At 39.3% G+C, this 26,977-nt stretch overlaps 2 protein-coding genes and 1 long non-coding RNA gene across 5 annotated transcripts; 2 read left to right on the plus strand and 1 right to left on the minus strand.

The window, feature by feature from the left end:
* The first annotated feature begins 779 nt into the window (after nucleotides 1-779).
* Nucleotides 780-15,442, plus strand: LOC116301840 (uncharacterized). 3 transcript variants are annotated; one of them, XM_089036476.1, is made up of 8 exons: nucleotides 783-1,114; nucleotides 1,196-1,280; nucleotides 3,016-3,054; nucleotides 3,239-3,442; nucleotides 3,924-4,271; nucleotides 4,557-4,728; nucleotides 12,797-12,894; nucleotides 13,064-15,442. In XM_089036476.1, coding segments are annotated over exons 1-8 (1,251 nt in total). In that variant the 5' UTR covers nucleotides 783-1,112; the 3' UTR covers nucleotides 13,367-15,442. The 3 variants fall into 3 exon arrangements, with proteins under 3 accessions (XP_088892604.1, XP_088892602.1, XP_088892603.1); XM_089036477.1 differs by lacking the exon at nucleotides 783-1,114 and adding an exon at nucleotides 1,842-2,503 and having other exon boundaries at nucleotides 1,221-1,280; XM_089036478.1 differs by lacking the exons at nucleotides 3,016-3,054; nucleotides 3,239-3,442; nucleotides 3,924-4,271; ... (1 more) ...; nucleotides 12,797-12,894; nucleotides 13,064-15,442 and adding an exon at nucleotides 1,842-2,876 and having other exon boundaries at nucleotides 780-1,114.
* On the plus strand, nucleotides 6,944-11,450 carry LOC116289841 (uncharacterized). The gene is made up of 11 exons (XM_089036475.1): nucleotides 6,944-7,278; nucleotides 7,468-7,547; nucleotides 7,725-7,820; nucleotides 7,986-8,095; nucleotides 8,270-8,329; nucleotides 8,440-8,499; nucleotides 8,587-8,646; nucleotides 8,881-9,462; nucleotides 9,564-9,765; nucleotides 10,132-10,242; nucleotides 10,315-11,450. The coding sequence occupies exons 1-11, from the start codon at nucleotides 7,097-7,099 to the stop codon at nucleotides 11,106-11,108; spliced, it is 2,337 nt and encodes a 778-aa protein (XP_088892601.1). The 5' UTR covers nucleotides 6,944-7,096; the 3' UTR covers nucleotides 11,109-11,450.
* Nucleotides 9,485-11,551, minus strand: LOC116289842 (uncharacterized). Its single transcript, XR_004196380.2, has 2 exons — nucleotides 11,414-11,551; nucleotides 9,485-11,025 (listed from the first exon to the last, which is right to left on the minus strand). It is a non-coding gene; the product is annotated as an uncharacterized LOC116289842 (long non-coding RNA).
* Nucleotides 15,443-26,977: the final 11,535 nt, after the last annotated feature.

The raw sequence follows: 26,977 nt of genomic DNA on the forward strand, positions 1-26,977 counted from the left end.
GGGATTAGCAGACAAAACCTAGCCAGTAGGTACAATTGTACAACAATGTTTACTATTAGTACAAGTAATCAACTTATGACAACTATAGTACTACTCAAGGCAGTTTATCCATACGGATAGTGAGTGACATACTGAAATAGAGTCCCCCCCCCCTTCATCATTATAAACGTGAACGCCCTTGTGCCTCAAATTTCAATTTCATTAAACAGACAAAGTTTCTATTGGATAGAACCGTTTTCACATGACTGCTATCTTAGGAAATAAGATGTATTTCGAAGGGGTTTTCTTTCTCTTTTACGCTGACTCTCGACGTGCACACGAGTAACGTATCCACTCTTCACCCTATTTGCACATGATGGAGTTTGACCCAAAATTTTCAGCCACTGAAGCTAAATCTTGGCTTGAAAAGTTCGAATTTCATCCTGATACGGTAAAACGAATTTCAGGTAAGCATTTTAAATTTTGTTTTAAGGAGCTTTAATGGTCGGCCGCGATGTCCGATCATGAGGCAGTCCAGCTCTAAAAGCTCCGTTTTTTACTTTTAGTAGACGAGTCTCTGGATGGCGAAGATCTTGTTTCCATCTACGAAGATGATGCAGAAACAAGATTTTTCTTTCCCATTTTTAAGGAAAGAACCAAGTTTAAGAAGGCTCTTTCTGCAGTTTTGGGAGAAAGATCGGTGAGTGCAGCCTACCTCATGGTAACAGCGGCATATCAGTATTCGCGGGAAATAATCTCAGCATGTAGGATGTACACAACTGTACAGCGGTCGCTAGCATTACGCGTGCGCATAGATTGGACGCCAATGTACAGTGACCGTTGGTTTTACATAGGTTGCTGGTTGCCTTTTTTATGAGTTCAACAGGGGAATTTTTCTTAAAATATTAATCTTGAGCACTCTTTCGTCTATCAAAACTTCTTTTGTGCTAAATGTAGATTTTCTTTGCTTAACATCTGCTGTGTATTTATTCTTTTATAGGTAACAGCTCCGTCGGAAGGGTCGTCTAGTGGCAGTTCCAAATTCGCCAGTACTCCAACTTCCAATATTTCTACGACTCCGAATACTTCTAGAAGTGCATCCCCAACAGGAACGCTAATTCTTGATAGCGATAATGTAAGCATGTGCCTCTTAGTTGTAGGTTTTGTTGTTTGACGATAGTAATATACCTGTGATCATTTCTTTTAAATAATCTAGGATGAGATTGAGGATGATAGTGACAAAAAAGGAAACCTCCAAAAGCCCTCCGGAAACACCAAAGAGTGCCAAGCAAAAGCCGAAGGTAAGTTTTTGTTTAAATCGTTCAAACTGACATGAATATAATAAGTGCTACAGGAGTGATTAATTTATCCTTAATTTATCAACTTGTTTTGTTGTCAACCTAAGATACTTTCTCACACAATAAGCTTTTAAATTACTTTAAGTTAAAATAAGTTAATAAGCATTTATTTGGTTTCATTTATTTTAAGTAGAATAATCTACAAGCAGCATAGGTATTTATGAAAACATGGCATAGCGACCAAAACTTCATAAAGTACTACATTTTTTCCACACAATCATTTCTTCATTGAAGTTCTTATTTATGATCGAGGTGTATACATGATGTGTGCGAGGCCTTTAGCCTTGGTATCACATCGTTAACATATGTATTGCTTGGTTATGGGTTTGGCTTCGATGTTCAAATGTTTACTTGTCCAGATTTGTGACCGAGGTTTGTGCATGATGAGTGCGAGGCCCTGTGTCTCGGTATCCCATCGTACCATATGCATTGCTTGGTTTACAAATTAGGCAATTGTGCCAAAATGTAATAATATCACTGATAACATCTTAATTCCTCCTCTAGAGAATTATTTCACCTGGTGAGACAAGGAGAAGAAATGCTAGGCGCAAAAAGCAAAAAGCTTTGAAAAGAAAATTGAAACAAGATGCTAGGATGAATAGCTTTACATACATGTCAAAAGCCTGTAAAACTCTTGAGGCTAAGAACAGTGACATTCAAAAGTCATTCAATGCAACCGTTGTGCAAATGAAAGCTGTTCATAAAAAGTATGAAACTCTGAAAGGCCTGCTAGATAATGTTCAATCTGAAAATCAAAGTATCAAATCAACTTTTTTTAAATCAATCAGAACTGATCAACTTACTTACATTAAAGATGAATTTGGTTCTGAATTGATTTTGGGAAAAGGAAGGTTTGGAATTTGCAAACTTATGCAGTTGCAAATAGGTGGAGAAAGCTTGAAGGTTGCTGCAAAACATTATGTAGGGGACACTAGTGAGGAAATTGTGTTTAAAGAAGCTCAGCTTTTGTTGCAACTTTCACATGAAGCATTTCCATATCTTTTTGGTGTTACACTTCTTAACTCAAATCATGTATTGGTCTTAGAATTTTGCCCAACAGCCGAGGGTAAGAGACATTCTCTTACTATGCATCAGATGCTCCAGTTGAAAAATACTGCAATTCCAGTACTTGACTGGCTTAAACTTCTAATGAAATGTGCCAATGGGTATGCTTACCTTCATTCAAAGGGTATTATTCATAATGATATTAAGGCCGATGGGTCATCACACCCAAAGATAATAGATTTAAACAAAGCTGAGCACGTAGAACAGTTAAGGCACTCATCCAAAAGAGAAATGTCTACCAGTGAGAGAGAAAAACGCAAACTTATGTATCCACATACTGATCCTGCCATATATGATGGATTTTACCTCCCTTGTAAAGAATCAGATGTATATAGTTTTGGTTATCTGACTAAGCATGTTGCTAAAGTCACTAGATCTGAATTGATATCTAGGCTGTCAACCAGCTGTATGAGTAGATATAGGAGGCCAACATTTGCCACAATAAAACAGGACATTTTGTCTATTTTGTAATAATATATTTTTGTAAGCTTGCATCTTATAAAGTGTAGAATTTATTATGTCACTGATGCACTAATAAACAAATAATTTCATTTTCACTGTTTGGAATGTAAATGTGTGTTGTTTTTTTTCCCTTGTTATATCTATTATTTAGATGATGAACTGGATTTCAAAGTTTGAGCTTCCAACACGAGTGAGTAAAAAGTTCATTCAGTATAGTCAGGGATGCAGGGTTCTTCATTCTATATGTTCTAATGTGCTTTAGTATGTTAAGGTGATGTCATTGAAAAATATTGGTATGCTCTCTTTATGCAGTGCACAACTGAACAGCAGGAGATTCCCACTTACACATTTCTAACATTAATTTTCTTTGCCAGTTCTCTGCATCAGTGGAATTGGGTATCAAATCTAGAAGGTTGAGTGCAAATATGGTAAATGAAATGATAAGGGATGTTTGCACCAACCTTCTAAGCCATACAGATCGTGTTAACAAGGCTGAGCGGGTCCAAATAGCAAAGCTGCTTATAGAAAAGTATCCATTCATGGCTGACAAAGCTGTTCTTGATGGTGCAACACCATGGGTAAGTAGCTTTTTTCCAAGAGTGTTTTGTTGGTTTATCTATAAATGCCTATCCAAAGTTGAAATTGATTTCATAGATTTCATGCACATTGAATTTCATATCGCATTGTTTATTAAATTGACAATTACTGTATCAAATTCAGGAAAGGCCTTTTGTATAGAATTAGTATTGTTTATTTGGCAGCCGATTTTCAGTCCATCGCACAAATGAAATGCATAAAAAAGATTAGTTCTTAAGGCTTTAAAATTTTATTTATATGTTTTTAAGTACAAAAAGATATAAAATAATTGTTTTGGCCGTGTTGCCATAGCGACTTAATTCGATACTCCTATGGAGTACAATTAATACTATAATTGTACTCCTCTCGACCAATCAGAGTCGAGTGATTTTGTTGAGTGTACTATAAGAAAAGTAATTGTACAAAATATGAAATTTTAGAATTTTTTCAAAATTGATTTTTTTTACCTTTTTTCACAAACAGGGCTCCCTTGAAATTAAAATTTTCAATCAAATGAAAAAACTACAAAAAACCAAGTGTGTTGCAGAGATTGGAGAGGAGGGCGATGGACCAGCCAAAAAGAAGAAAAAGACAACAAAAGAGGATTTGTGGCGTGTTAAACCACAGATCCCTGAAGGAGAGACGTTAGTAACGTTAAAAAAAGAGGCAGGGATTTTGAGGCAAGAAGTAAAAAAAAGACCAAAGGATGTAAAGCTGAACCAGGATTTCATGAAGAAGACATACTGTGTTCGCCGACATGAAATCCTAGAAAATCCCAGTCCTGTGGAAGAGGTTTTGGAACTCTACCCACCTCTTCAACAGTTTGTTCATGTAAGTTAGCAAATATTTTTTTAGCCTGATAATACTTCAGTTTTGATTTCAGTTGCTCAGCCAACAGTTTGAATTTTCATGCATTCCAGGAAAAGTCTGTGGAAATTTGAATATTTTTAAAGAATGCACAACTTAAACAATGCAAGGACTTCAAATTCCATGGATGTCACTGGACTGCAAGAATACTGAAAGTGATTATATACCAAATCACGGCAAAGGCTGAGCAACAGAGAACTTTAAACTGGAGTATTATGAACGTAATACCATTGTTGTTGATCTTTATAGATAAGAGCCGAGTTTTCCAGGATTTTTGGGGATCAAGAAGTTGCTGAATTCCATGAAAAATTTAGAAGCTGGAAAACAAAGATCCTTGACTATGCTAAGACAAGGAAAGAGCTTTCAAATTTGATGAGGGAGCTTGAAACTGCTCTCACGCAAGAAGACAGTGATGCCACAGGTAAATTCTACTTTTCTCAAAAAGTGATCAAATATTTCTTGAAATTAATGGTAACCACTTTCTTTGAAGTGCGCCCCTTGAAGGTTGAAGTCTAGTTCGCCAACTAGCATTTTAATGGCCATCATTCAAAGATCTGAATATTAAGGTGACTGCCTACTTTTGAAATTGTGCGCTACTGCGCATTTTTCCGCGCATAACCAAAGATCTTTAACCACTGGCATCAGTAGATATTTTGAATTTGGGCCTCGTATTTTTGCGAAAATGTAGGAAACAATAAAAATTCAGAAACGTTAAAATGCTCTCTTTTCATCAATAATGAAAATCTAAACTTTAGAAATGTAAAAAACTTAACTGGGTTTCAGATATTTTGAGAAATTCTGAGCTATGTGAATCGCCAATCAGCTATACGGATATGAAAGTTGTAAACATTACAAAATATTCCTCGACTAGTTTACAATAAAAAGAAATCATTACTTCATTATGATAATAATTAATATGAAAAATACTTTTCCAAAGTAACATTTTCCAGTCAGCAATATATAAAGTATAAGAAAACAATGAAATCATTAAATTTCGGGAATACATGCAAAACTTGTTTGGTCGCCGGCAAGGCTTACGTGATACTTAGTCTAGTAACTTATTTCGTCACAACATTAATCATTTAGCTTGATCATTACACCTGTAAAATCTGAAAAATAGTACTTAAAATGAAGAACAAAACTTCTTTCAAAACTAACAAAGCAAAATCAAGGGCGCAACGACTTTCGAAAGGTTTAAAAAAGTACAGACTGCGAAACTTCAGTACCGCACATCTACTCGACCACGACTATTGTGCAGCGACACCTAAAAAAACAACAACAAAAAGAAAAACCAACGAAAGCTGGAAAACAGGAAGAAGAATTGTCCAGTTTGGAGTTCTTGTCGAAGAATTGAAAGCTTGTAAGAAATGTAAAAATCCTATCAGGTTGAAAAATATCGTAGGTGAAGCTAAAGTTGGCCTTGGTGGTTTCATTAAAATCTTCTGCAAGAGATGCTACTTCGTAAATAACGTAGCTTTAGGAACAAAACACAGAAAAAGTGGCAAAACTCGAATTTGGGACGTCAACAGTAAAGCTGCTATTGGTAAGTGCTATTATGTAATTACTATTTTCATGAGTCATAGTATGAGAAATTCATAGGTCCCGCGTGTCGCATATAAAAGTAGAAATTCCCCCGGCATTGGATAATTATTGGCTCGTCCGAGTTTCTCAACACCTTTAGTAATCCGATATTTCATGTAATATCATATATTTATAAAAAATATGTTCTTTTGTCTTGCTTACCTTGAAAGTTATTCCCCATTTCGAAGTTTAAAGCCATAAACCATACCTTTTCACATGTGCAAATGAGCTTAGAGTTGGAATGACTTTCTGAACTCTCATTACGCCAAGATTTGGAGACCATCAAAAGTTCACATGGCATCAAAAGTTAGAGACGTAAAAAGGATTAATTCATTACATAACTTTGACTAAGTAAAGTCACCAAAATCTCGAGATACTCAGCAGCAGGTTGTGTATGAAAACGTGGTGATAACAAACGGACTTCCAGATTCTTCAAGATATCAAGTTCGAGTTCTCTTTCAACTTGATTTATATCACGTAGTAGTCCTCCAACTCGTAAAGGATTTGAATTTTTGAAAATTGTTTTTTTTTTTAAACTTTTTCTACGCTTTTTGAAGACAAAATTTCGGCAAAGCTCTGTGTCATGTCTCCCTTCACTAACATTTATTACAAAGGCGCCAAAAGTGCAGGCAAAGGTGCAATTCATTCACAAAATGTAACAACCCGCACAGCATGGATGGTACGCCACACCCATACACATACACAAACGACATAACATAACAAGGAACTTTTCTAAAACAGTAAAGGTTTTTTTCCAATCTTCAAGGACCGCGGAGCACCCTAAAAAGGGGGTCAAGATTGAAAAGTAGAGTCGTTTTCCTAAACCTGGGCACTTTTAATTAACAAATAAGAATTAGCGGCATGTAAAAGCCTAAAACAAAAAAACGTCAGACATTGCAACCATCTTTGTTTGTCAATGTGTAGTCTATTTTAGCTAGAGTGTATTTGCTCATAACAGCTTTAGTCAGTAGTGCACCGATTAGGAAAATCACTCTGTGAGAAAAAGTGTGTGTGTGGTGGGTGGGGGTGGGGGGGGAGAGGAGTGATAACATTGGAAAAGGAGTTAAAAGGGAGAGGGACTATAGTCTTTATGGTGCCTCAGCTTTATGCATACATTCACATTCAATTGCTTTTACTTTATAATAATCTATTTTTGATCACAATTAACAGTGGGGAACCTATTAATTTTGTTGTGATTCTTTTTAGGCATGTTACACATTGGTATTGGGGAGACCCAACTCAATAATTTACTTACAACATTAAATTTGCCAGCCATCAGTAAAAAAACTCTTAAAGCAAGAGAAAGGGAAATAGGAGAAATTATTGAGTCGATAGCAAAATTAACAACTGCAGATGCACTAAAATATGAAGTTCATGCTTCAAAGTCCAAGTGAGTAGATTTTATCAACTCAGTAATAATTCATAATGGATAAAATAGAAGTGATAAAAAATATATATTTCAAAATGAATAAGAGAATTACTGCAAACATATGAAAATGCAAAACTATTGTTAATCCTTTAACATTTTCTTATCCTTTTATATTTTTTTCCATTTATTCATATCCATGAATTAACATAGAGGAAAAAGCACAATAACTGCTAGTGAGGATGCTGGATGGCAAAGTAGAGGAAGTGGCCATTCATATAGTAGTTTGTCTGGTATGTATGTACGGTACACATTTTCAGAAATTCTTGAAACTTAAAATATGACTGAATGAAAGCAGTAAAGAAACACAAGCACACAGACAAATAAACAGTTAATATTAAACAAACAAAGACTGGTAAGAGCAAATATCAACAACCTAATTATTTTTATTCAATATTTTATAATCAAAGGGCACGCAACTGTGGTAGGATTAGAAACTGGTAAAGTAATTGCCTATGAGACAAGGATAAAATCATGTCGAGTCTGTGAATATGCCAAAACAAAAGGTTAGAATTCATATTATATTGCCAAATGTGATATATTTTCAAAAAGCTCACATTCCCATGTGTTTGCTTTCACTATTTTGCACTACTTATGTTGCATACACTTAGTGTTTGTACTATGTCATGATGTAATTTTAATACAGTATCTATCTTAATATGCTAAACCAGGTCTTCCTAAAACCAGACCACATTCTTGTCGCAAAAACTGGACCGGGTCATCAAAAGCTATGGAGGCAGACATGGTTGTTTCTATGGTCAAGAACATAAATAAATCAAAGGTAATTGGTTGGTATATATTAAGCTTGTTACTCAATAGTGACACAAGAATGATGATAATTTATGTTTATGATTATGATCCTTATGTTGCTAGTGAGCACCAAGCCCTAATTATCTAGATCTTTAACTAAATTAATCCTTTTGGATAGTATAATTAAATTCTTATATTTACACAGACCTCAGGCGATGATGGTGATGAAGACCCTGACATGAACAAGAACATAGATGATTCAAAGGTACTTAGTTTGATTTGATTTAGCTCACAAAAGATGTTACTAAATAAACTTTTTTATGGATGGGAAGTTATCCTTTTGGATAGTATAATTAAATTCTTATATTTACACAGACCTCAGGCGATGATGGTGATGAAGACCCTGACATGAACAAGAACATAAATGATTCCAAGGTACTTTAGTTTGATTTAGCTCACAAAAGATGTTACTAAATAAACTTTTTTATGGATTGGGAAGTATAACAGATTCTAATTACACAGATATCAGGTAATGAAGGTGATAAAGACCCTGGCATGATTGAGAACATAGACGATTCAAAGGTACTTAGTTTGGTATGCGTTAGCTCAATAAAGATGTAACTGAATAAACCATTTTTATAATGGAAAGTATTATTGAATTCCTATTTCACATACCTCATGCAAAAATATTGATGAAGATTCCAACATGATCAAGGCGATACATATGTATAATACAAATTACTTCAATTGCGATCTGTGTTTATTTGAATCATCATCATTAACATTAATCATTATAATTGGATTCTTATCACACAGATTACCATTGGTGCTATTGTAGGCGATGAAGATACAACCATCACTGCAAGACTTAGAAAGGAAGTCAGCGAAGACATTGAAAAGCAATCTGATGGAAACCACATCAAGAAAATATTAGGTTCTCAGTTGTTTTCTTTGAAAGAGAAACACAAGCTATCAGTCAAAACTATAAAGTATCTTCAAAGGCTCTTCACATATATGGTAAAACAGAATGCTGGAAACCCAGAAGCAATAACCAGAGATCTTGATGCCTTGCACAAGCATCCATTTGATGATCATTCTGCATGTGGTTCATGGTGCCATCATAAAAATGGTAAAAAAAAGAAATATCCTTCTCTGCCTTATGGAAGACCCCTAGAAGATAGTGGTTTGCAAGAAAGTTTGGAAGCCATTTTCATCAAGTACAAATCCCAAGCAAAGAAACTAGCAAACATGAAATCAACTCAAGCCAATGAAAATTTGAATGGTATTGTTAGTACTAAGGCCCCAAAGAGACAACATTATTCTGGATCAGAAAGCTTAGACTACAGGGTTAGTGCATCCATCTGTCAAAAGAACACTGGATATGATTACCTAGTAGAGGTAAGCATTGTGAAGACAGTACAAACATTATTGCCTTTTAATTTACTGACCCTATAAATGGTGAGATAGAGTTGTAATCCCAAAATGTATTTTACATACAGGTCAACAAGAAAGCTGGACTTTCTCCAGGATGTAATACTAGAAAACGTGCAAAATATCTCAATACCTTTATGAAAAGAAACAAATCAAGAAAATCATCTAGAGCAGTAAAGCTTGAACTAAAGGCCAAGAAACTATCATGCAATCAATCAAATGAAATACGGGAAGGTGATACTTATTCAACAAGTATAGACTTAGTAACAGGTAAAATGTTGGTAACAAGCATAATTTTTGGTATGCTGTTAGTTATTCATGTTTTTAATATGATCTTTTGCACCATCAACTGTATCAGCAACATGACAGGGGCATAACAATAGGTTATTTTCTCTCTGGGAAATTGAATGTAAACCAGGTTCAACTGTTCCTGCTCCCTGTCATGGCTGCCATCAAGTGATGGTGCAAAGCACCTCTGTACAGAGTGAAGCCCAGAAATAGCATTCATACAGATTTATACGGAAATGAAATCACAGACATCTGAGCTTACTGCTATAGATAAGTTTCCTCTTCTAATGTGGTGTACTGCCTATGTCCTATACTATAATGAATTGATGTTTCCTATTTAAATGACAGAAGATCAAGATGTTTACCAAATACCCAAACCAGTAATGAAACCTAAAGCTGAATCTATAAAAGACATTCCTTGCTCAAGCTTCGTTTTTGATATTGAGACAACAGGACTAGGTAAGTCTATTAAAAAAAAAAGTAATTTAGATTACCCGAGGCCCAATAGTAACAGTATTATTTTCTCTTTAGGAAGAAAGAGCCATATCACACAGATAGCAGCAGTTGCACGTCACTCAAGCAAATCATTCAATTGTTATGTTCTCCCAAAAATACCCATTCAAAAAAAAGCATCTGAGGTGACAGGCTTGAAATGCATAAATGGTCAACTATTCCACAATAATCAGCTGGTGAATGCTGTACCAATAAAAGAAGCATTAAAGATGTTCACCAATTTCCTTGGGGAAGACCCTGTCCTGCTCATAGGCCACAATATAAAAGTCTTCGACTGCCATGTTCTTGTCAATGCTGCAAAATCTTGTAATATGTTTGGAAATTTGGAACAAGCAGTTGCAGGTTTCCTGGATACGCTTCCACTGTTCAAGGATACACATGTCGGTTTGCAGTCATATAAACAAGAGAGTCTGTACAATCATGTAACTGGAAAGACATATCACTCACACAATGCTCTTTGTGATGTAGAAGCACTGAAAGAGCTGATGGACATTGCTTCCTTGCAATCTAATACTTTGCAGAAATTTTCCTTCAATTCCAAGTATATTAAGGATTCCATGATTTTCTTTGAGCAGAGAGACAAGAATTTGAGGTCCTGGTATCCAATGATAGAAGACAAATTTGTCAGCAAAGGGATGGCTGCAAAGGCTGCTGGTAGTGGTCTCACCTTATACCATTTGAAATTGGCCCACAGAAGAAGGGGAATCGATGGGTTGGAATCCCTTCTTTCTGAAAGAACACAGCAAGGAAGCGTTAGAGTTACTAAGAACAAAACAATCATTGAAAAAATAGCGTCTTATTTTGATAGATAATAAGCTAAACTACATGTATAAGATTACGACGTAAAAATATTTTATTGAACATGCTTATATTCGTTCATATCACCAACCCAACTTAGTCCCTAATATCACAGAATTTAGCTATGATTTTCCAAACACAGCAATCTCGAAAATATAAGTTTTGTATCTCGTATTAGTAAATAATAACAACTTTATTTACGGAGGGTAGCACTATAAAATAGTGTACGAAACTAAAAAAAACTTGTGGCCTTTCGTACTTGTAAGCTTATGATAGGCTTATACTTATTAACTTTCAAATGATAAAAAAATCCACTAACCTTCTCTGTAAATAAAATCCAGGTGACTTCAACAGCATTCATGATCATGAAAAATCATCTCTCATACTTCAAAATGAAATCGAAAGCAAGCTTTTCAACATGTCCGAACGTTTGACACACGTGACGCACCGATATAAACCTCTCTCTTATTGGTTCACATTACCCAATAAAAATCATTCTTATATTCAAACTACCATCATTCAAAGCGCGCTTTGTAATTCCAAGATGGCGGTATTTCCGGTTGACACTTTTCGCACTTTCTAGGGCGTAAAACCCCTCATTTTTGCACGGGACCCTATGATTTTTAAGTGCACATTTGAAAAAGCATCTAAAAATCTACCTCATATCAATTTTTCTAGAAAAGTTTAAATGTGGAACATATGAAAAATAAGATTTTTGTAGGCTTTTGTGTTTGATTTTGTACTCACTTTTGAGACCACCGAAAGGACGAAATATGAAGAATACAGGTATTTATTTGTCTCTTCGTCAAGTACATTTATTAAATGCTGTAAAATGGTTCACTTGCAATCATTTGTGCATTTATTTAGTTTGCATAAAGCTATAATTTTATGCTTATTGATTTTTATTCTAATCACTTCCGGTGGCGTAATTTTTGCTTCAAAAAGCCCTGCGTAGGCTTCCATTAAATGCTGATTATCTCGAAAACAAGCTCGGGACACCCAATTTTTCTTTCCAGATTTGGAATCAGCATTAAATTTCAATTCGGAAAATCGAAGTTTAAAAAAATGTTTAAATCAATTTTCAAAAGTAGGCAGTCACCTTAAATTGAACAATAAATTCTTATTTTAATGGTGATTTTAGAAATTAAATATTTTGTTCTTCTACTTCTCTAAAATGTTTAATTCAGTCTAAAATCTAGATCAAGAAAAGAATTTATAGTTTTCAATTTCAGCTCTTTGATCGACTGGAGTCCAAATGGGTAATACTGACTAATAGCAACCCAAAAGATCAACAGTTGGTCCAAATGCTAGTTGGCAAATTGAGACTAAGTGACAGTGGTTACAGTATCACTGCACACTACCAAGCATCAATGCATGATTGGCAGAGTGGAAACATGACAGTTATTTTTGTTTCTGTTTGCATGCAAAATGGGTAATGATGTTATCTGCTGACTTTCTTACACTGTCATTAAGACTTGATCTCTGCTGACACTCTTATCATGATGTAGTAAAACCATATCATAATAGAACCCAAAGGGCCAAGTTTTACTTACTTTTGCATGTGTTAAATTTGTCAGTGGTAACATCAGTAAACAGTATAGCCAACAGAAATATTGATTCACATACAGGTGAATGTCTGTATGTCTCCCTGTCTAGTTTAGAGTATTTCTAATCCCTTTCTTCATACTATTGTGATTATTAGAGTTTCAGTGCAGAGCTGCATTCATGGCCCTGAATGAGTGCTTAAAGGTTAGAAAGGGAAAGAAGCATCACCAAGACCAAGTATTCACTGTTCTTGAGGTATGTATTATTGCAATGTGAAACTATGGATCTTAAAGAAAACAAGTAGAAAAATTATCGCAATTGTGCATGAATATATTTTTCAAATGTTTTATTTCTGTTAAACCTCATCACTTTCTTAAGTTTTTTTTTGCTGTATCTGAATATATTTCTACCTTTGATCTTTCAGCGAGAAAACCCCATTGATGAGGATATAAGACGTTATGTACAGCCTCAAGTAGTTGCTGTAGGTGAGTTGTTCGACATGGACAATCTGTACATAGTTTGCGAAGGAATGATTCTTTGTGTAATTCCTCACAAGAGAATCATCGATGCTATCCTGGCATTGCTTGCTTCCTTTTATATTTTTAACATGGAATATAAAGAAGGAAGCAACATTCTGTCTTTCCTGGAGCAAGCTTTGCTAGGAATTAGCAGAGGAAAGCCCCGGATTACTGTTAGTGCATTTTTTAATTCATTAACAAGTGTATGATTAGTATAGGAAATCCCATGATCTCAAGTACAATTTGGAAATTAATAGACACTCGTAATGTTTTGAAAACATTACGAGTGTTTATTAATTCCAAATTGTACGAGAAGATCATGCCATTTTTTGTTTATAGTTCACTCAACAAAATTTTAGTAGAAAATGCGAATTGACGCCGTTCATCTTTGTCTATTTGGCGGACGATTTTCAGTCCATCGCGCAACTGAAATGCATAAAAAATATTAGTTCTTAAGGCTTTAAAAAATTTTAAATATGTTTTTAAGTACAAAATGATAGAAATTAAATGTTTTGACATTGTTTTGGCTGTGTTGCCATAGCGACTTAACGCTATAATTGTACTCCTCTCGACCAATCAGAGTCGAGTAATTTTGTTGAGTGTACTATAATATGGCTAATAGATCATTTCAGCATTGTCCTTTGTACAATATGGCATTAGAATGAAATTCCTTGGGCAAGCCCTCAAGCAGTGCACATTAGGTCTGAATACGGGTGCAAGTTTGTTTTTTTAAAAAATATTTTATGTTCTAAAATTATTGTTAATTAATTAAAACTTGAAAGTTTCTGAGGTCATTTGCAGGCTTTTTCTGTTTTTCTACCCCTAAGAGAGAAACTCACTGTCTAAAAATGCCTCCAAAATATATGATATATTTTTCCGAGTTCCCAAGGAATGCCTGCTGCCGCGCATAAAAGAAGCATTTCCACAGGGTTACCCACAATTGTATGTGATATATTCATACCAGTAATTACCAAAACAGCTCGTGGAAATTCTAAGTAGTTTGGACTAGCAAGGTCGACAATTCTTGCTTTCTCGTTGGCATTTATGAATATCTTACTTGCAACTGAGGCTAACCCTGTGCAAATACATCTGCAGTAAAGCAGTCATGTAAAATTTCTGCAGTCATGTTTTGAATTTAAAAAGGGTCTATTGCCATTGTAAAACTTATAAGAGTTTAAGAAGCCTATTCTTTGAGTCAGAAAATCGTGGGGCCCCTGTACTTTACTGCAGGCCAACTGTCTGGCTGCAAAAATATCCCAATATTCTCATAAAGAAAGGAAAATAGATAATGAAAGCAACAGCACAGCAGCTTTATCCCCTGATCTTCTCTGGATTCAAAGAATATAGACCTGATGGCTTTTCTATGACATTCAACAATGATTGAATTACTTTTTATCCGCATGCCTATGTGTGTTATGACTTTTTGAAAGCATTTAAAAAGTTGTTTTTATGTAGTTAAAGTTATAGTTTACAGTTTAATAGACCCTTTGCCAAAATGTATTATGCTTTTGTTTGAAGTGCAAATTTCTTGCTACTTCTTTCTCTAGAATCTTTAATTGATGTAACTGTTTTCTTAAGAGGAAATAACACCTTAGTTTTTGAAGGGTCAATGCAGAATACCACTTCTATCAGATGTCCTCGTGGTATTCATACAAACTTTCATGACATGCAGTTGCTGTGGTATTTTTCATTAATTCTTCTCAAACATTGGTATTTCCTATAACAATTTATTTCACACTACAACTTGTCCATGTCAAACAACTTGCCTACTTCAGCAATGAAAGCTGGAATGTGAAGGTGTAAAAAGCCTAATTTTATTCCTGTTTTAGAAATGTTCTTGAGGCTATGGTGCAGTCCAAGTTATCCATTGTAGTATACTGTACCGGAAGTCAAAATTACCTGTGTTCTGATTGGTCGACCAATCAGTATGAAGTATAGCTTGACAAATATGTTTAGTTTTTGAATGTGGACATTTTGAATTTTGACTTCTGGTACAAGTCCAAATGGACAACGTGCACAGGGGTGTTTCTCCTGGTAGCGAGGAAGGAGCAACAGAATTCTACCCCTGGGTTCCTGAATATAGTAATGATATTGTTACTTTCAAACTGATTATCAGAAATCAAAGAGTAATTGTATTACTGTGACTACTTAGTTAACCAAACGCAGGTTTGAATTTCCTTAGGGTGCTTTGGCTTTGAAGGTAAGTGTACAATAGCTAGATGTCATGTAACCTTTCTCATTGACAAAGAAACTTCTATTAAAGATGAATTTGAGACTTAACATTATTGGTGTGAAAAGCTGGATCAGAGTTGTCCATTTTATTATTTTATTTCATTAACCCATGTTCTTTGGAGTTAAGTTACCCCTTGAATTTACTCTTAAGTATAACTGTGTCTTCAGGACCCTACTAAAGCCACATCCTATGTAAGCATTTTAAAGTGGAAGGGTGAATCAAGCAATTAAATAGGGTCGTATTGGCACCTCCAGAAACCCTAAATCGTCATGCCTTTGGGGCATTTTGACCCCAGTAGAAGGGCTGAATCAAACAATATGAAAGGGTCGTATTGGCACCTCCAGAAACTCTAAACTGTCATCCTTTAGGGCATTTTGACCCCAGTAGAAGGCCGAATCAACCAATAATATGGGTCATACAGCTCCTCTGAAATTCATTATAGCCCCCCCAATTTTCACATCGGCCCCCCTTTTATGTCCTTTTAGCCCATTTGTGGGGTCTAGTTGGCGCAACAAAAAGGGGCCAAAATAGCCCATCAAAGAAAGGGTTAAATTAGCCCTTTAAAATGGTACTATATTTTACTCACCGAAATGACCCTTTTTTTTGGGCCAAATTAGCTCTTTCCGATTTACAGTGTAGTAGTGTATTCTCTATTGCTTCCTCTTTTATTTGTCCCAAGAGTAGAAATACATTGCCATGCGGATGGCTTTCTTTCTGAGGTATGCTGCCACGGGTTTCATAAGTTTCGCAAAACTTTTTGGGGCCGTGCACAAGCCGAACGGGAGAACCTGGAACTGATAACTCTCTCCCTTCCACATAAAGCGGAGGAATCTTTGAGAAAGCTCGTGAATTGAAACCGAAAGATAGGCGTCTTTTAAGTCGATATTTGTCATAAAGTCGCCTTTTAAAAGTAGCAGCAGTAAGGCGGACTCGCGATCGATGTCGTATATTTGCGGGTTTTACAGGCGGTTTAAGGAAGGCGCCGGCAGCGGGAATAAGCCGCGCGATAAGTCCTTACTGCTGCTGTGTTGGGAATCAAAGATAAGTGTTTATAAAAATGTACGATATATATACGATGCATGAATGTAAAAAGTTCACCAATGACTTCTGTATAATTTGTCTAAGACCCAAAGTTATCATACCTAAGCCAGAACCCTTTTGGTGTTGTGGTAAGAAAATGCAAATAGAAGACGACACGTCAGCACAGTGTTACGAGTGTGGTAAGAATATTCGTAATGCCGTACCAAATGCTACCAGAGAGCAGTATTACGCCAATGGAGGTCGTAAGAAAACGCCATATAAGAGAATAAAATACTTCAGGGACTGGATGAGTCATATCCAAGGTTTACATCCGATATATTTAAGCGACGAAGTAAAGAAGAAAATCATAGACCATTTAGAAGAGCCAACCCCACAAAGTCTACGGAAAACGTTGAAAAAATTAAAGCTAGGGAAATATTACAAAGACATCTCTTACATTTTGTCTGAAATTACCGGTAAGTCTATTCCTGAGGTTTCTGATATGACAAAAGCCGAGTGGATGTTTTGTCGGCTGGATAAGGATATTCCTTATTATCCTGACGTAATTTACGAAATATTTTACAAAATTGACCCCAACCACCCCCTGTTAGGATGGATTCCGAGGCGATGATTTTACACAAGTTTTTTCACATTTGTGTAATATTTTGTGAAAACGATGCAGGCTGTGTAATATTTTGTGAAAACGATGCAGGCTGCGTAATATTTTGTGTAATATTTTGTGAAACTAATTTGCATATGAACCTGACAGCCGGCGTTCGATATGTAAATAGAATCCTGTCACGATGTTTACTGAGCAAGCTTTCTTTGAAGCTCTTCTTTTGCCTCCTGGTAGATCTTTTTGCGAGATTCCTCGGAAAGATCTTTTACGACTGTTTTTTTGTTCCTTATGTCCGACTTTAGTTTCTCGTATTTGTCTTCTTCGGCCAGAATAAGCGAGAATTCTACGTCGTCTATCTTTCTGTCACGCAAGGCCTTTGAGACAAGATCGGTAATAGTATTTACTTTAGCCCTAGATAGAGCTATTGTCGTGTCATGCTTGGATATTTTCGTGGATAGCTTTTATAATGCCCGTAGCAACAGCCGAAATAATACCACAGGCTGCCCCAACGCCGGCCAAAGGAACTCCAACGATTATTCCCGGCCCAGTAAGCGAAGTAGCAACGCCGGAGCCCGTTAACACAACGGATATGGATCCTGAAGTTATCGCAATCTTATGTAGCGTACTCCTGGCTCTGACGTACTTTTTTCTAACTTTTTCATAGTGTTTCGTTTGTCCTTCCAAGTAAGCCAGGATTAAGTTCGCTTTATTAAGCCTGAAGTTTTCGGCGTTTAATTCGTTAGGTTCCTTAGGAAGTTCAGGATAAAGTGGAGGTGCTGAAGGTATGACATCCATTATATATACTAATGTACGACGCTTTTGGGAATAACGTAGAGGAGCAGCCACATCATGACAACCGGGATTACTGGAATTGGAGGGCCTTTAGGAAGATGTTTCCGCACGCGGATGCTAGTAAGTTCGAAAGAAGACCCGATGGGATTTACTATAACGGCTCTAGGATGTACAGCAATGAGGATTTGAAACCTACGCTGGTCGATCAGATAGACAATCAGTTGAAGAATCCTGGTTACGTTAAACCAAAACCCACGCCGACGCATGTTGAACCCGGTTGGTCAAAGGAATTATTGCTGGGTACCAGTACTTATCCAATACCCGCGGTTTCATTTGATGAACATCCAAGTTTAGATTTGACATTGAACATGCGGATCTCTAACAACCATTCCTTTCCGTTAAAGGTGCGAGATATCTTCAAAAACGTTCCCATTAATCATACCACCGCCAAGGAATCTCATGAATGGTTAAGCGGTCCTAACATGCGTTATTGGCCGCAGCAACTAAACTTTGCGGTTTGGTGTGCCACCAGCGGTTGTGGTGTAGTGCAAACTTGATGAAGAATTCAATATTTATGTTTCATTTTCACTTCACGGTTAGAAGAATACTGCATGAGATGGGCGTTACTGCATTACCAGGAGATGCTGCGTTTTATCCAAGAGATAACGAATACAGCGTGCCGGCTTATGATAGGCTTTGTAAGGAGTTTGGTGTTGTAGGGAAGGATTTCCGATGCACTACGGGTGCTAACAATGGTTTGGGGCATATTTGGGCTTATTGGGGGATTGGTGGACACGAGCTAAGCAACAGGGAAGTGCATTCGCTGCAGTTGCGATGGAACACTGGGTATCACAAAGAAACTCACGACAGTAGCACCTTCTTTGAACCAAATGCCAAAACCACTAAGGAAGTCAGAGACGGACCTCTGTTCAAAGACGAGGGTGGTAAGTATGGTGGAGCTAATCCACTAATTATCAAGATTACCAACGACGAGCAAACGAAGCAATACTTTAATTTCATACCCCCAGAAGGTAAAGGACTAACCAAAGCCGGTCTTGCCCGTTTGAACCGCAGCATAGAAGCTTACGTGTATTCTATCCTTGGAGCCCAAGTAAATACCCGATCAAGCATAGTGGGGAATACGGGCGCCGCAGAAGAGACGCGAGCCGAAGCCTTGATCTTATTCGAAAGTTCGATCTTGGAGGGCGACATTAGCAAGGGCGTACAGCGTTACCAACTAGCTATACAAAATTCTAAGGCAAGGTTGGACTATGCAGTAGCCCCGGGTTGTTGGTTAATGCCTAGTAATTTATCTATAAATACTGGTTCTGTAGTAGGATACAACAACAAACTTCAACGAGCTACTAAGGATATGAAGTTTGGGGTGAACGACGTGAACTCTGACACTCTTAGAAGGCACTTTGTTGAACAGCCTAAAAAAATGCACCATACGCAACCACCTAAAAAAGAACCATACCGAGCGCCTAAGAAAGAACCACACCGAGCGCCTAAAAAAGAGGAGGAATATGACCATAACTTATTAAAAGCCGGCTTAACAGTCGCAAGCATTGGTCTGAGCTATTATATATGGCGATGAACAACCCCTACGTATCTGGAGTAGATTGTGTCTATACGACTTACACAGGCGAGAAAAAATACACCCAGGCATCTTGGGTTGATGTCACGGGCATGTCTGTAGACTTGAACTACTCGGGAAAGAAGTTAATCCTTTGTAGTATTTGCATTGGCACGAGTAGTCACGCCAACGTGGGCTTTAGGTTCCTGGATGACAACGGCATACTGCAGCCTATGCGCGCGAAGACAAACAACAGGGAGCCTGTACATTTCTCCGTAGAACCAAATGCTAGTAGCGCCGAGAATTTATCGGTTTGGACTTTTCATATGGTTACCGATTGCCATGGGAAGGTAAAATTACAAATACGCGTAGATGACACCGGGAGCGTTTGCGTAAATAGTATAGAAAATCAAAGGGATGAAAGATATAATCACGCAACTATTAGCACTTTATCGGTAATGAGTCTCTAGTATATATGAACCCACACGCGAAGGAAGATTGGTTTCTTTATTATTTGAAGGAAAAGGTGTACTTACACAATGACGATTGGGTTGACACTGGATTGTGGGTGGAGGCTGGAGGTTTAGCATTGATTATATGTAATATTCACGTTAGCGTGAAGGAGGAACACGCCATTGGATTTAGAATCGTAGATGAGAATAATTATACGTTACCACCTTACAGGGAAAAAAAGAATAATAGAGATCCAGTTCATTTTTCATACGAACCCGGAGATACTCTAGATGACATGGCGTTGATAACTTTTCATATGATAGTTAATTGTCGATACGCAAAGCTTCAGATTAATACTTACGCGGAAAGCAATTTTAACATTTACATTTTGATAAATGCTGTTGCATCACAATCCTCTATACCGGGTAATTCTGCTTATAATCATAAGACCATTTCTACTATGACTGCCATACCGCTAGTTCCGCATTATCAGGGAGGCGCGAATACTATCTTTACTTATCCGCAGTCGAGGATGCCTCGGACACCCGACGACGATAAGCCTCCAGTAACGTACCCAGATAAGATCATCCCCGAATCTTCTTCAGGAATACCACGCCGATAGCGACGACTAATATCCATATGTTATTCCCCACAAACTTCAACAGTTCTCCGCCGGTTCTTAATACCAGGCTTAAAACGCTACCAAGCAGCCCGGGAACGCTGGCTGCCATTGTTTTTCCCAGGGTTATTAGGCCCGCACCTAATTTTTTTCCCATTTCCCCCATTTCTTTTCCCACCTTTTTTCCCATTTCCCCCATTTCTTTTCCCACCTTTTTTCCCATTTCCCCCACCTTTTTTCCAAGCGCCTCTGCGCCTGAGGCCACACCGTTAATTGCATTCATAATTCCAGCAATAGCGCCTGCGAGCGTTACGGCGAACGCTAATGGAATGCCGTACCTCCGAAGGACCCTAAGTATTTTTTGCCTTGTGGTAAGCCCCAGCTCCCTTTCCAAGCCTTCTCTTTGCGCCTGCAACTCCGCAATCCTTTCCTCTAGGGACCCTACTTGCGCCCGAGCTGCTTCTCTTTCCCCGTCGGCGCGAGTTTGATCCGCAACTATTTCTTGTTGCGCTTGTATTTGCCTTTCCAGGTCCTCTATGGCTTGCTCTCTTTGTCTTAATTGCTCCCCTTTAACGATGATTTCCGTGTTTAACCGCCGCTCTTGCATTACCGAGGCTTCCAGCTGTGCACCCACGCGTCTGAGTTCGGCGTCTCTGTCTCCAACGTCCCTAACTGCACGGTCGAAGTTCCTTCTAGCAGCGTCCCTTTCGTGCAGCAACATACTAATGCGGTGCTGAGTGTCATCGTCTTGCGCTTCGTTGGTTTCTTGTAATTCCTGTATTGCTCTTATGTACGCCTCATCCTTAGTATCCATATCTCGTTTTAGATCTTCGATGTATTCTGCCTGCTGCTGCAATTCAGCGTTTTTTTCGTCTAATTGCTCCGTAAGTTCGTCAAGTTGTTCCCTATGTTTGTTTATGAGTTCTTGCTGCGCATTTTCTTCCATGTTGAGTGATTCTAAAGACTGCTGCAGCTGCAAGGCAGCGCTGCTGCCCGACGGCGTACTCGTTAGCTTTTCCTCTACGTCTTCCTTGGTAGCTTGTATTTTTGCGAGCTTTCCTTGATCCTTATCCAGAATTCCAGCGATGGCATGCATTTGACTGGTAGCCTTGGGGGTTGTAAGACCCTTGAAGAATCGCGTACTTAGCCTTGTTGTTTCCTTAGTAGTTAAGCTGGACAGCACGGATAAGTCAGGCATGCCTAATGCTGTCGTTATTTCCTTCGGTAAGGCATTGTTAAGTGCGTTAGACTTTTTGCTTTGATAAAAGTCATACCACCTTTCCCTGCCTACGTAACGAATTTGGATTTGACCCTTGTCACCGCGTTGGAATTCTAAAAGAGTCGAACTGGCGCTAGGATATCTCTTACGCACGTCGGTAAGTAGCTTTTGGGGTACCGTTTCGCCGATAGCTGCCATTAAAGTTGGAGGAATTCGGGGGTCGGCAAAGAACCTTCCTTTTCCATCGCGGATGACGTAAACCTTAGCGCCGCTTCTAGCAAGTCTACCCATAATTAGTTCCCTGCCGTATTCATCTTCTTCGAACATTAGCTGCGCCTTTTCAGGCATCCACTCGGGTAGTAGCTCCTGAAGCCTGTCGAAGTCGTCCGGGGTTTCTTCCATGGATTCGTCCATTTCTCGTTGTACTTTTTGCAACCACTCGTTGCTAGGAGCTTCAGGAACTAATCCTAAGTCGTCCATTCGCATGTAAGATGGAAGAGATTTACCAGGGTTTTCCCTTTTGAACCTGTCCGTAAGGCTACGTAAGGCACCACGGGCCTTTGGACCGTACTTGCGACGTAGCTTTTCAAAGAAGCCCGGCTTATCCGCTTCCGGCAGCAGGGTTTCATATTCTTCGTCGTTAATATCGACTTGACCTTCTTCGGTAAGGGGATCAAAATCCGTTCCTTCTACTTCCATTATATATGATAAGCTCAAAGTTAAATCCCAACGTATTACCTAAGCAGGTTGGCGGACTAAAGGCAGAACGCACCTTTCATCGGGTCACATTCACACCTTCTAGCGCTAAACCTGGGGAAACCCTGTACGTAGGCATACCCCGTCTAACGGATAACCTAGTATTGGTTCCTGGTACCTTGGCTTTAAGGTTTGACCTAGCAATACAACCAAGCACCAAGGACAAGCGCTATACCGTCAATAATGTGGGTAGGAACCTCGTCTCTAAGATGAGAATCAAGTTCGCAGGGGAATCCCTCTTGGATTTGAATAGGTACGATTTGTACACCACGTATAAGGATCTGTGGCTAACAGCCTTTGACCGTGCACAAAAGATAGAGCAGGGAATTGGAAGCGTTATTCTTCGTAAGCTTCGCAGCGATACTAACCCCGCGCCTACGGACTCCAGTGGAGCAACCGCAGTAGCAGACGCAACAAGGGTAAAGACCGCCTATGGTAGCAAGTACGTTATCCCTTTGGATTTCGAAGTAATTACGAGTCATGGTGTGTACTACCCCAGGCAGTTATCCGAGTTACAGTTTGAAGTAACCTTGGCGGACACTACGAACGTCATAGGAGGAATGGACAGCGCAATTAGCGGGGCTGTTGATCCTTATTCTATCACCAACTTAGAGCTGCAGTATGAGACCGTGTACAGCGAAGAGCTGGCCCGTAGCGCTGGCATGGAATACAGCGCCGGAACGGCATTCCTTTACGACCACGTAGTGATGTATAAGACATTTAGCTTCCTGGATAAGACGGATGAGGTTATTAACCAAAGCATTAACCTCCCCCGAAGAAGTCTCACGGGGTTGATGTTGGTGTTTGCCAAACCCTACGAAGCCGGTAAGCGCGACTCCGAAGCCTTTCATAACCCCAACATTACTAACGTCGGCGTGAATATCAACGGAGTCCCAAACAAGGTTTACTCCCAGGGAATAAAGCCCGCAGACGTCTACAGGGAGGCAAAGCGTAAGTTTGGTGACCAAATTAGCCCTGAGGAAGTCTTTAAGGATAAGTACGCGTTATGGATTGACATGCGCACCATTAACGACGAAGACCTACATGGCCAGGGTTTACGCCTAGTAAATACGCAGGATGGCATAGCATTGGAGATCAAACGCACCAAGAATGCCAGTGCAGGTGACAGCGATAAGATAAACTGCTACGTCTTCGTCGTGTCTGACGCGCAACTGAGCGTAGAAATGAATCAACTAAAGAGTGTCGCATATTAAAATATTCCTTACGTATAACATGCTTCGCGTATTCGAAAACAACGAAACCAAACTGCAATGCATAGTGCAAGGCGAAACTTTGTACTTCAAAGCAAAGGAAGTGGCTTTGGCGTTGGGCTATGAGCGCCCTAGAGATGCAATTAGAGCACACGTATCTGAGAAATACCAGAAAAAATGGGTTGATCTACAAGGGGCTGCGAATCACCGCTCCTTTACTACGCAACCAAATGCCGTGTTTATATCCGAACCTGGTTTGTACGAACTGATATTTAGCTCCAAACTACCCAAAGCTGTGGAGTTTCGTGATTGGGTCTTTGAGGAAGTCCTTCCGGCATTACGTAAAGCGGGTAAGTATGAAATAGACAAGCGCTTCGACGGTCCAAACAAGTTAGTATTCAAGATTGAAAATAAAGCCGACCTACACGCGAAGGTCGTCGACTACACACGTAGGTTTTACCCCGATTTCATCATAGCGCCGGGTCTTGGCGAACTTCAAGATTCAGACAGCAAGCGAATAACCTGCTGGCGAAAAGGCTACCAAACCGGTCAGCCCGACCTTTTAATCCTAAATGCGCATAAGAAATACCGCGGGTTGTGTATCGAGTTGAAAACCCCAAAAGGAAACGGCGTCTTATCCGCGAAGCAATCTAAGAAAATCTCACAGCTTGACGTAAATGGTTACCTAACGATGGTTAGCAACGATTACGACATTATCTGCCGTGCCCTGATGGATTACGCGGATGGCATTCGTATTCCCTGTAAGGGCTGTGTAAAGCGGTTTAAGTCCTACGCCACTTTGAAAACGCACCTAAAGATATTCCATAGGTATAATGAAGCTCAGCTTGACTCACTGGCGTGATCTTGTCCACGGTAAAGCATACGAAATAAAAAATTACGTCGTCTTCGAAGACATCGACCGTTTACGGTTAGTCCTCAAAGATTCAGAAGGTAAGGAATATTCCCTTTGGGCGCCGGATTGCGTGCGGTACGTAATTCAGGGCGAGGAATTCACCCACTTACGCAGCTATGGTAAGGTAAATGGCCGATGGAAGTTTGACATTGAAAGAAGAGTCACTCCATCTCCTCTTTGTAGTTAAGCGCCCGCTGCGCTTTAGGATCCGCCGAGCACCAATGCCCAACGAAGGATCCTTCCAGGAATACCTTGCCGCAATGAAGGCAGGTGTATTTTTTACGCGGTTTTGGGGGCGTAATGCAATCAGCTGGTAGTTCGCACGTAATACAGTCCATATATTGAAAGGGCGATTAGAAGGCGGCTGCGTAGGCTAGCATATACCTTTAAAAGGGGTTCCTATTATTCTTGTTGTTTTGTTGATGATACTTAACAAACAACAAGAAAAATAAAGTCGTATTTCGAGACTCTTTGCACAAGTCATGCTTTACTACCTAGGAATATGAATCGACGTCTTTTGGGACACGAAAAGAGGTCTATGCCTTATTTGTTCTTAGTGCGCAACCTCCTTTAAAAGGGGTCCTTATTTTTATTGTTGTTTTGTTGATGATACTTAACAAACAACAAGAAAAATAAGATCAGGATTTGAGACTCTTTGCACAAACCCTATCTTACTATCTTAGGTCCCCTTTCTAACTTCTACGGGCTTTCCTTGCCGCCTCGTTACTGGCATGCCAAGCATCAAAGCGATCTAAGTACTCTTTAAAACCACCTTGACCCTCATACAAACACTGCCAAATATGTTGACCGCTCCTTTGACAGCCGCAGCGCTCACAAGTTGCCTCCCAATATTCCCTATCTTCCCACCTTACACCTTCTACGAGGTCAAACTCCGCAAACGTTTCGTCTATTTCTTTCTTCCTTTGCGTTAACTCTTTCGTGGTGTCAACCGGACAACATCTGGCGGCAACGTCACCGTGCTCCTCACATGCTACGCCTAGCAGATCGTAATTACCAAGGCATCTATGTCGGTGCCAGGCGTCGGTAACGTCCTCGTCGCAGCGCACGCATACATTCTTTAAACAAACCCTTCTGCTACGATGGTACTCCAACGCCTGCGCGCTGCTAAACTGCTTGCCGCAGTCTTCGCAAACAGTGACGTTGTTTACTTCCTTACTGCATACCCGTCTTTCGACGTGATATTGCAATCTTTGCTTGCTGCTGAACTCCCTTTCACATTGCTTGCACTTCATTATAACTAAGTGTTATTTAAGCCTTATAAGGGATACTTAATAAAGTCCTGCACGCTTTCTTTTGCCCAACCGGCCATCGTCAAAAGCGCACCAAACCTTTCCGCGCGCTTCAGACCGCACATTTCGTCGTACAACTCCTGCACGCGCTCTTTTAACCGGTCTATCTCTTCCCTTTGCATTTCTATGGTGTCTCTTTTATCTTTTGCGTCGGCGACAATTCTTCTTACTGCGTCCACTGGGTCCATCGTATATATAATGGATCCGAACCATATTCCCTGCAATGCTCTGATAGTAGGACCCACCGGCTGCGGAAAGACCCAATTCGTAGTGGAGCAGCTATTAGGACCCTTTAGATACCGCTTCGACTACATCGTGCTATTATGCCCCACCTACGTGAACAACCGCACCTGGACGGGCATAGGAGTTAAAGATGATGACTTCTTTGTGGATATCTTAGACCCTAACGAGTTATCCAGCCATTTGAAGTTCTGGCATAAGCAATTCCCTAAGGATACGCAGACGCTCCTCATATTGGATGACATCGCCTGCGGGGACGACGTAAAAAGGCGCACCTCCGAATTAGTGAAGCTCGCCTTCGGCGGCAGGCATGACAATATTAGCGTTTGGTTGCTTTCCCAGCAGCTTACCAGCGTCTCTAAGCCCTTCAGGGAAAACATAGGTTCACTTGTCGTATTTTATACTCCAAGTAAGTCTGACCTGGAAACCATCTTAAGCGACTATGGAGGCGAGATAAGCAAGGAACAGTTACACGAATACATGCGGCATTTAAAAACGCACCAACATTCCAAAATGATCTTCGCTTTGAGGTTTCCGTATTCCATAAAGATCTGCGGTCTTTGATTCCTAATGTATATGGACATTGAGCAGCTCTTAGATGAAGTCCCCACACAGTTAGACGAAAGTAACCTTAAGGAACAACTTAACATCCTGGTGTCTTCGGGGAAGTGCAAAGAAATGATAGGCAAGGAACTTACCCATGAGCAAGTTAATAAGTTGTCAGAAGAGGAAGTCAAAAAGTTCCATAAGAGGTACGAGGCTGCCCTTGCAAGTAAGACCACCGACGCCGTAGCAGACTCAGCCATTAAGCTGGCCACCAAGCTTCTCGGACTTGCGCTGCCCATAGACGACGTGGAGC

This window comes from Actinia tenebrosa, unplaced genomic scaffold (assembly GCF_029948245.1).
Source record: "Actinia tenebrosa isolate PJP-AT-01 unplaced genomic scaffold, QUT_ActTen_1.0 PGA_scaffold4__44_contigs__length_22323623, whole genome shotgun sequence".
Classification (NCBI taxonomy): domain Eukaryota; kingdom Metazoa; phylum Cnidaria; class Anthozoa; order Actiniaria; family Actiniidae; genus Actinia; species Actinia tenebrosa.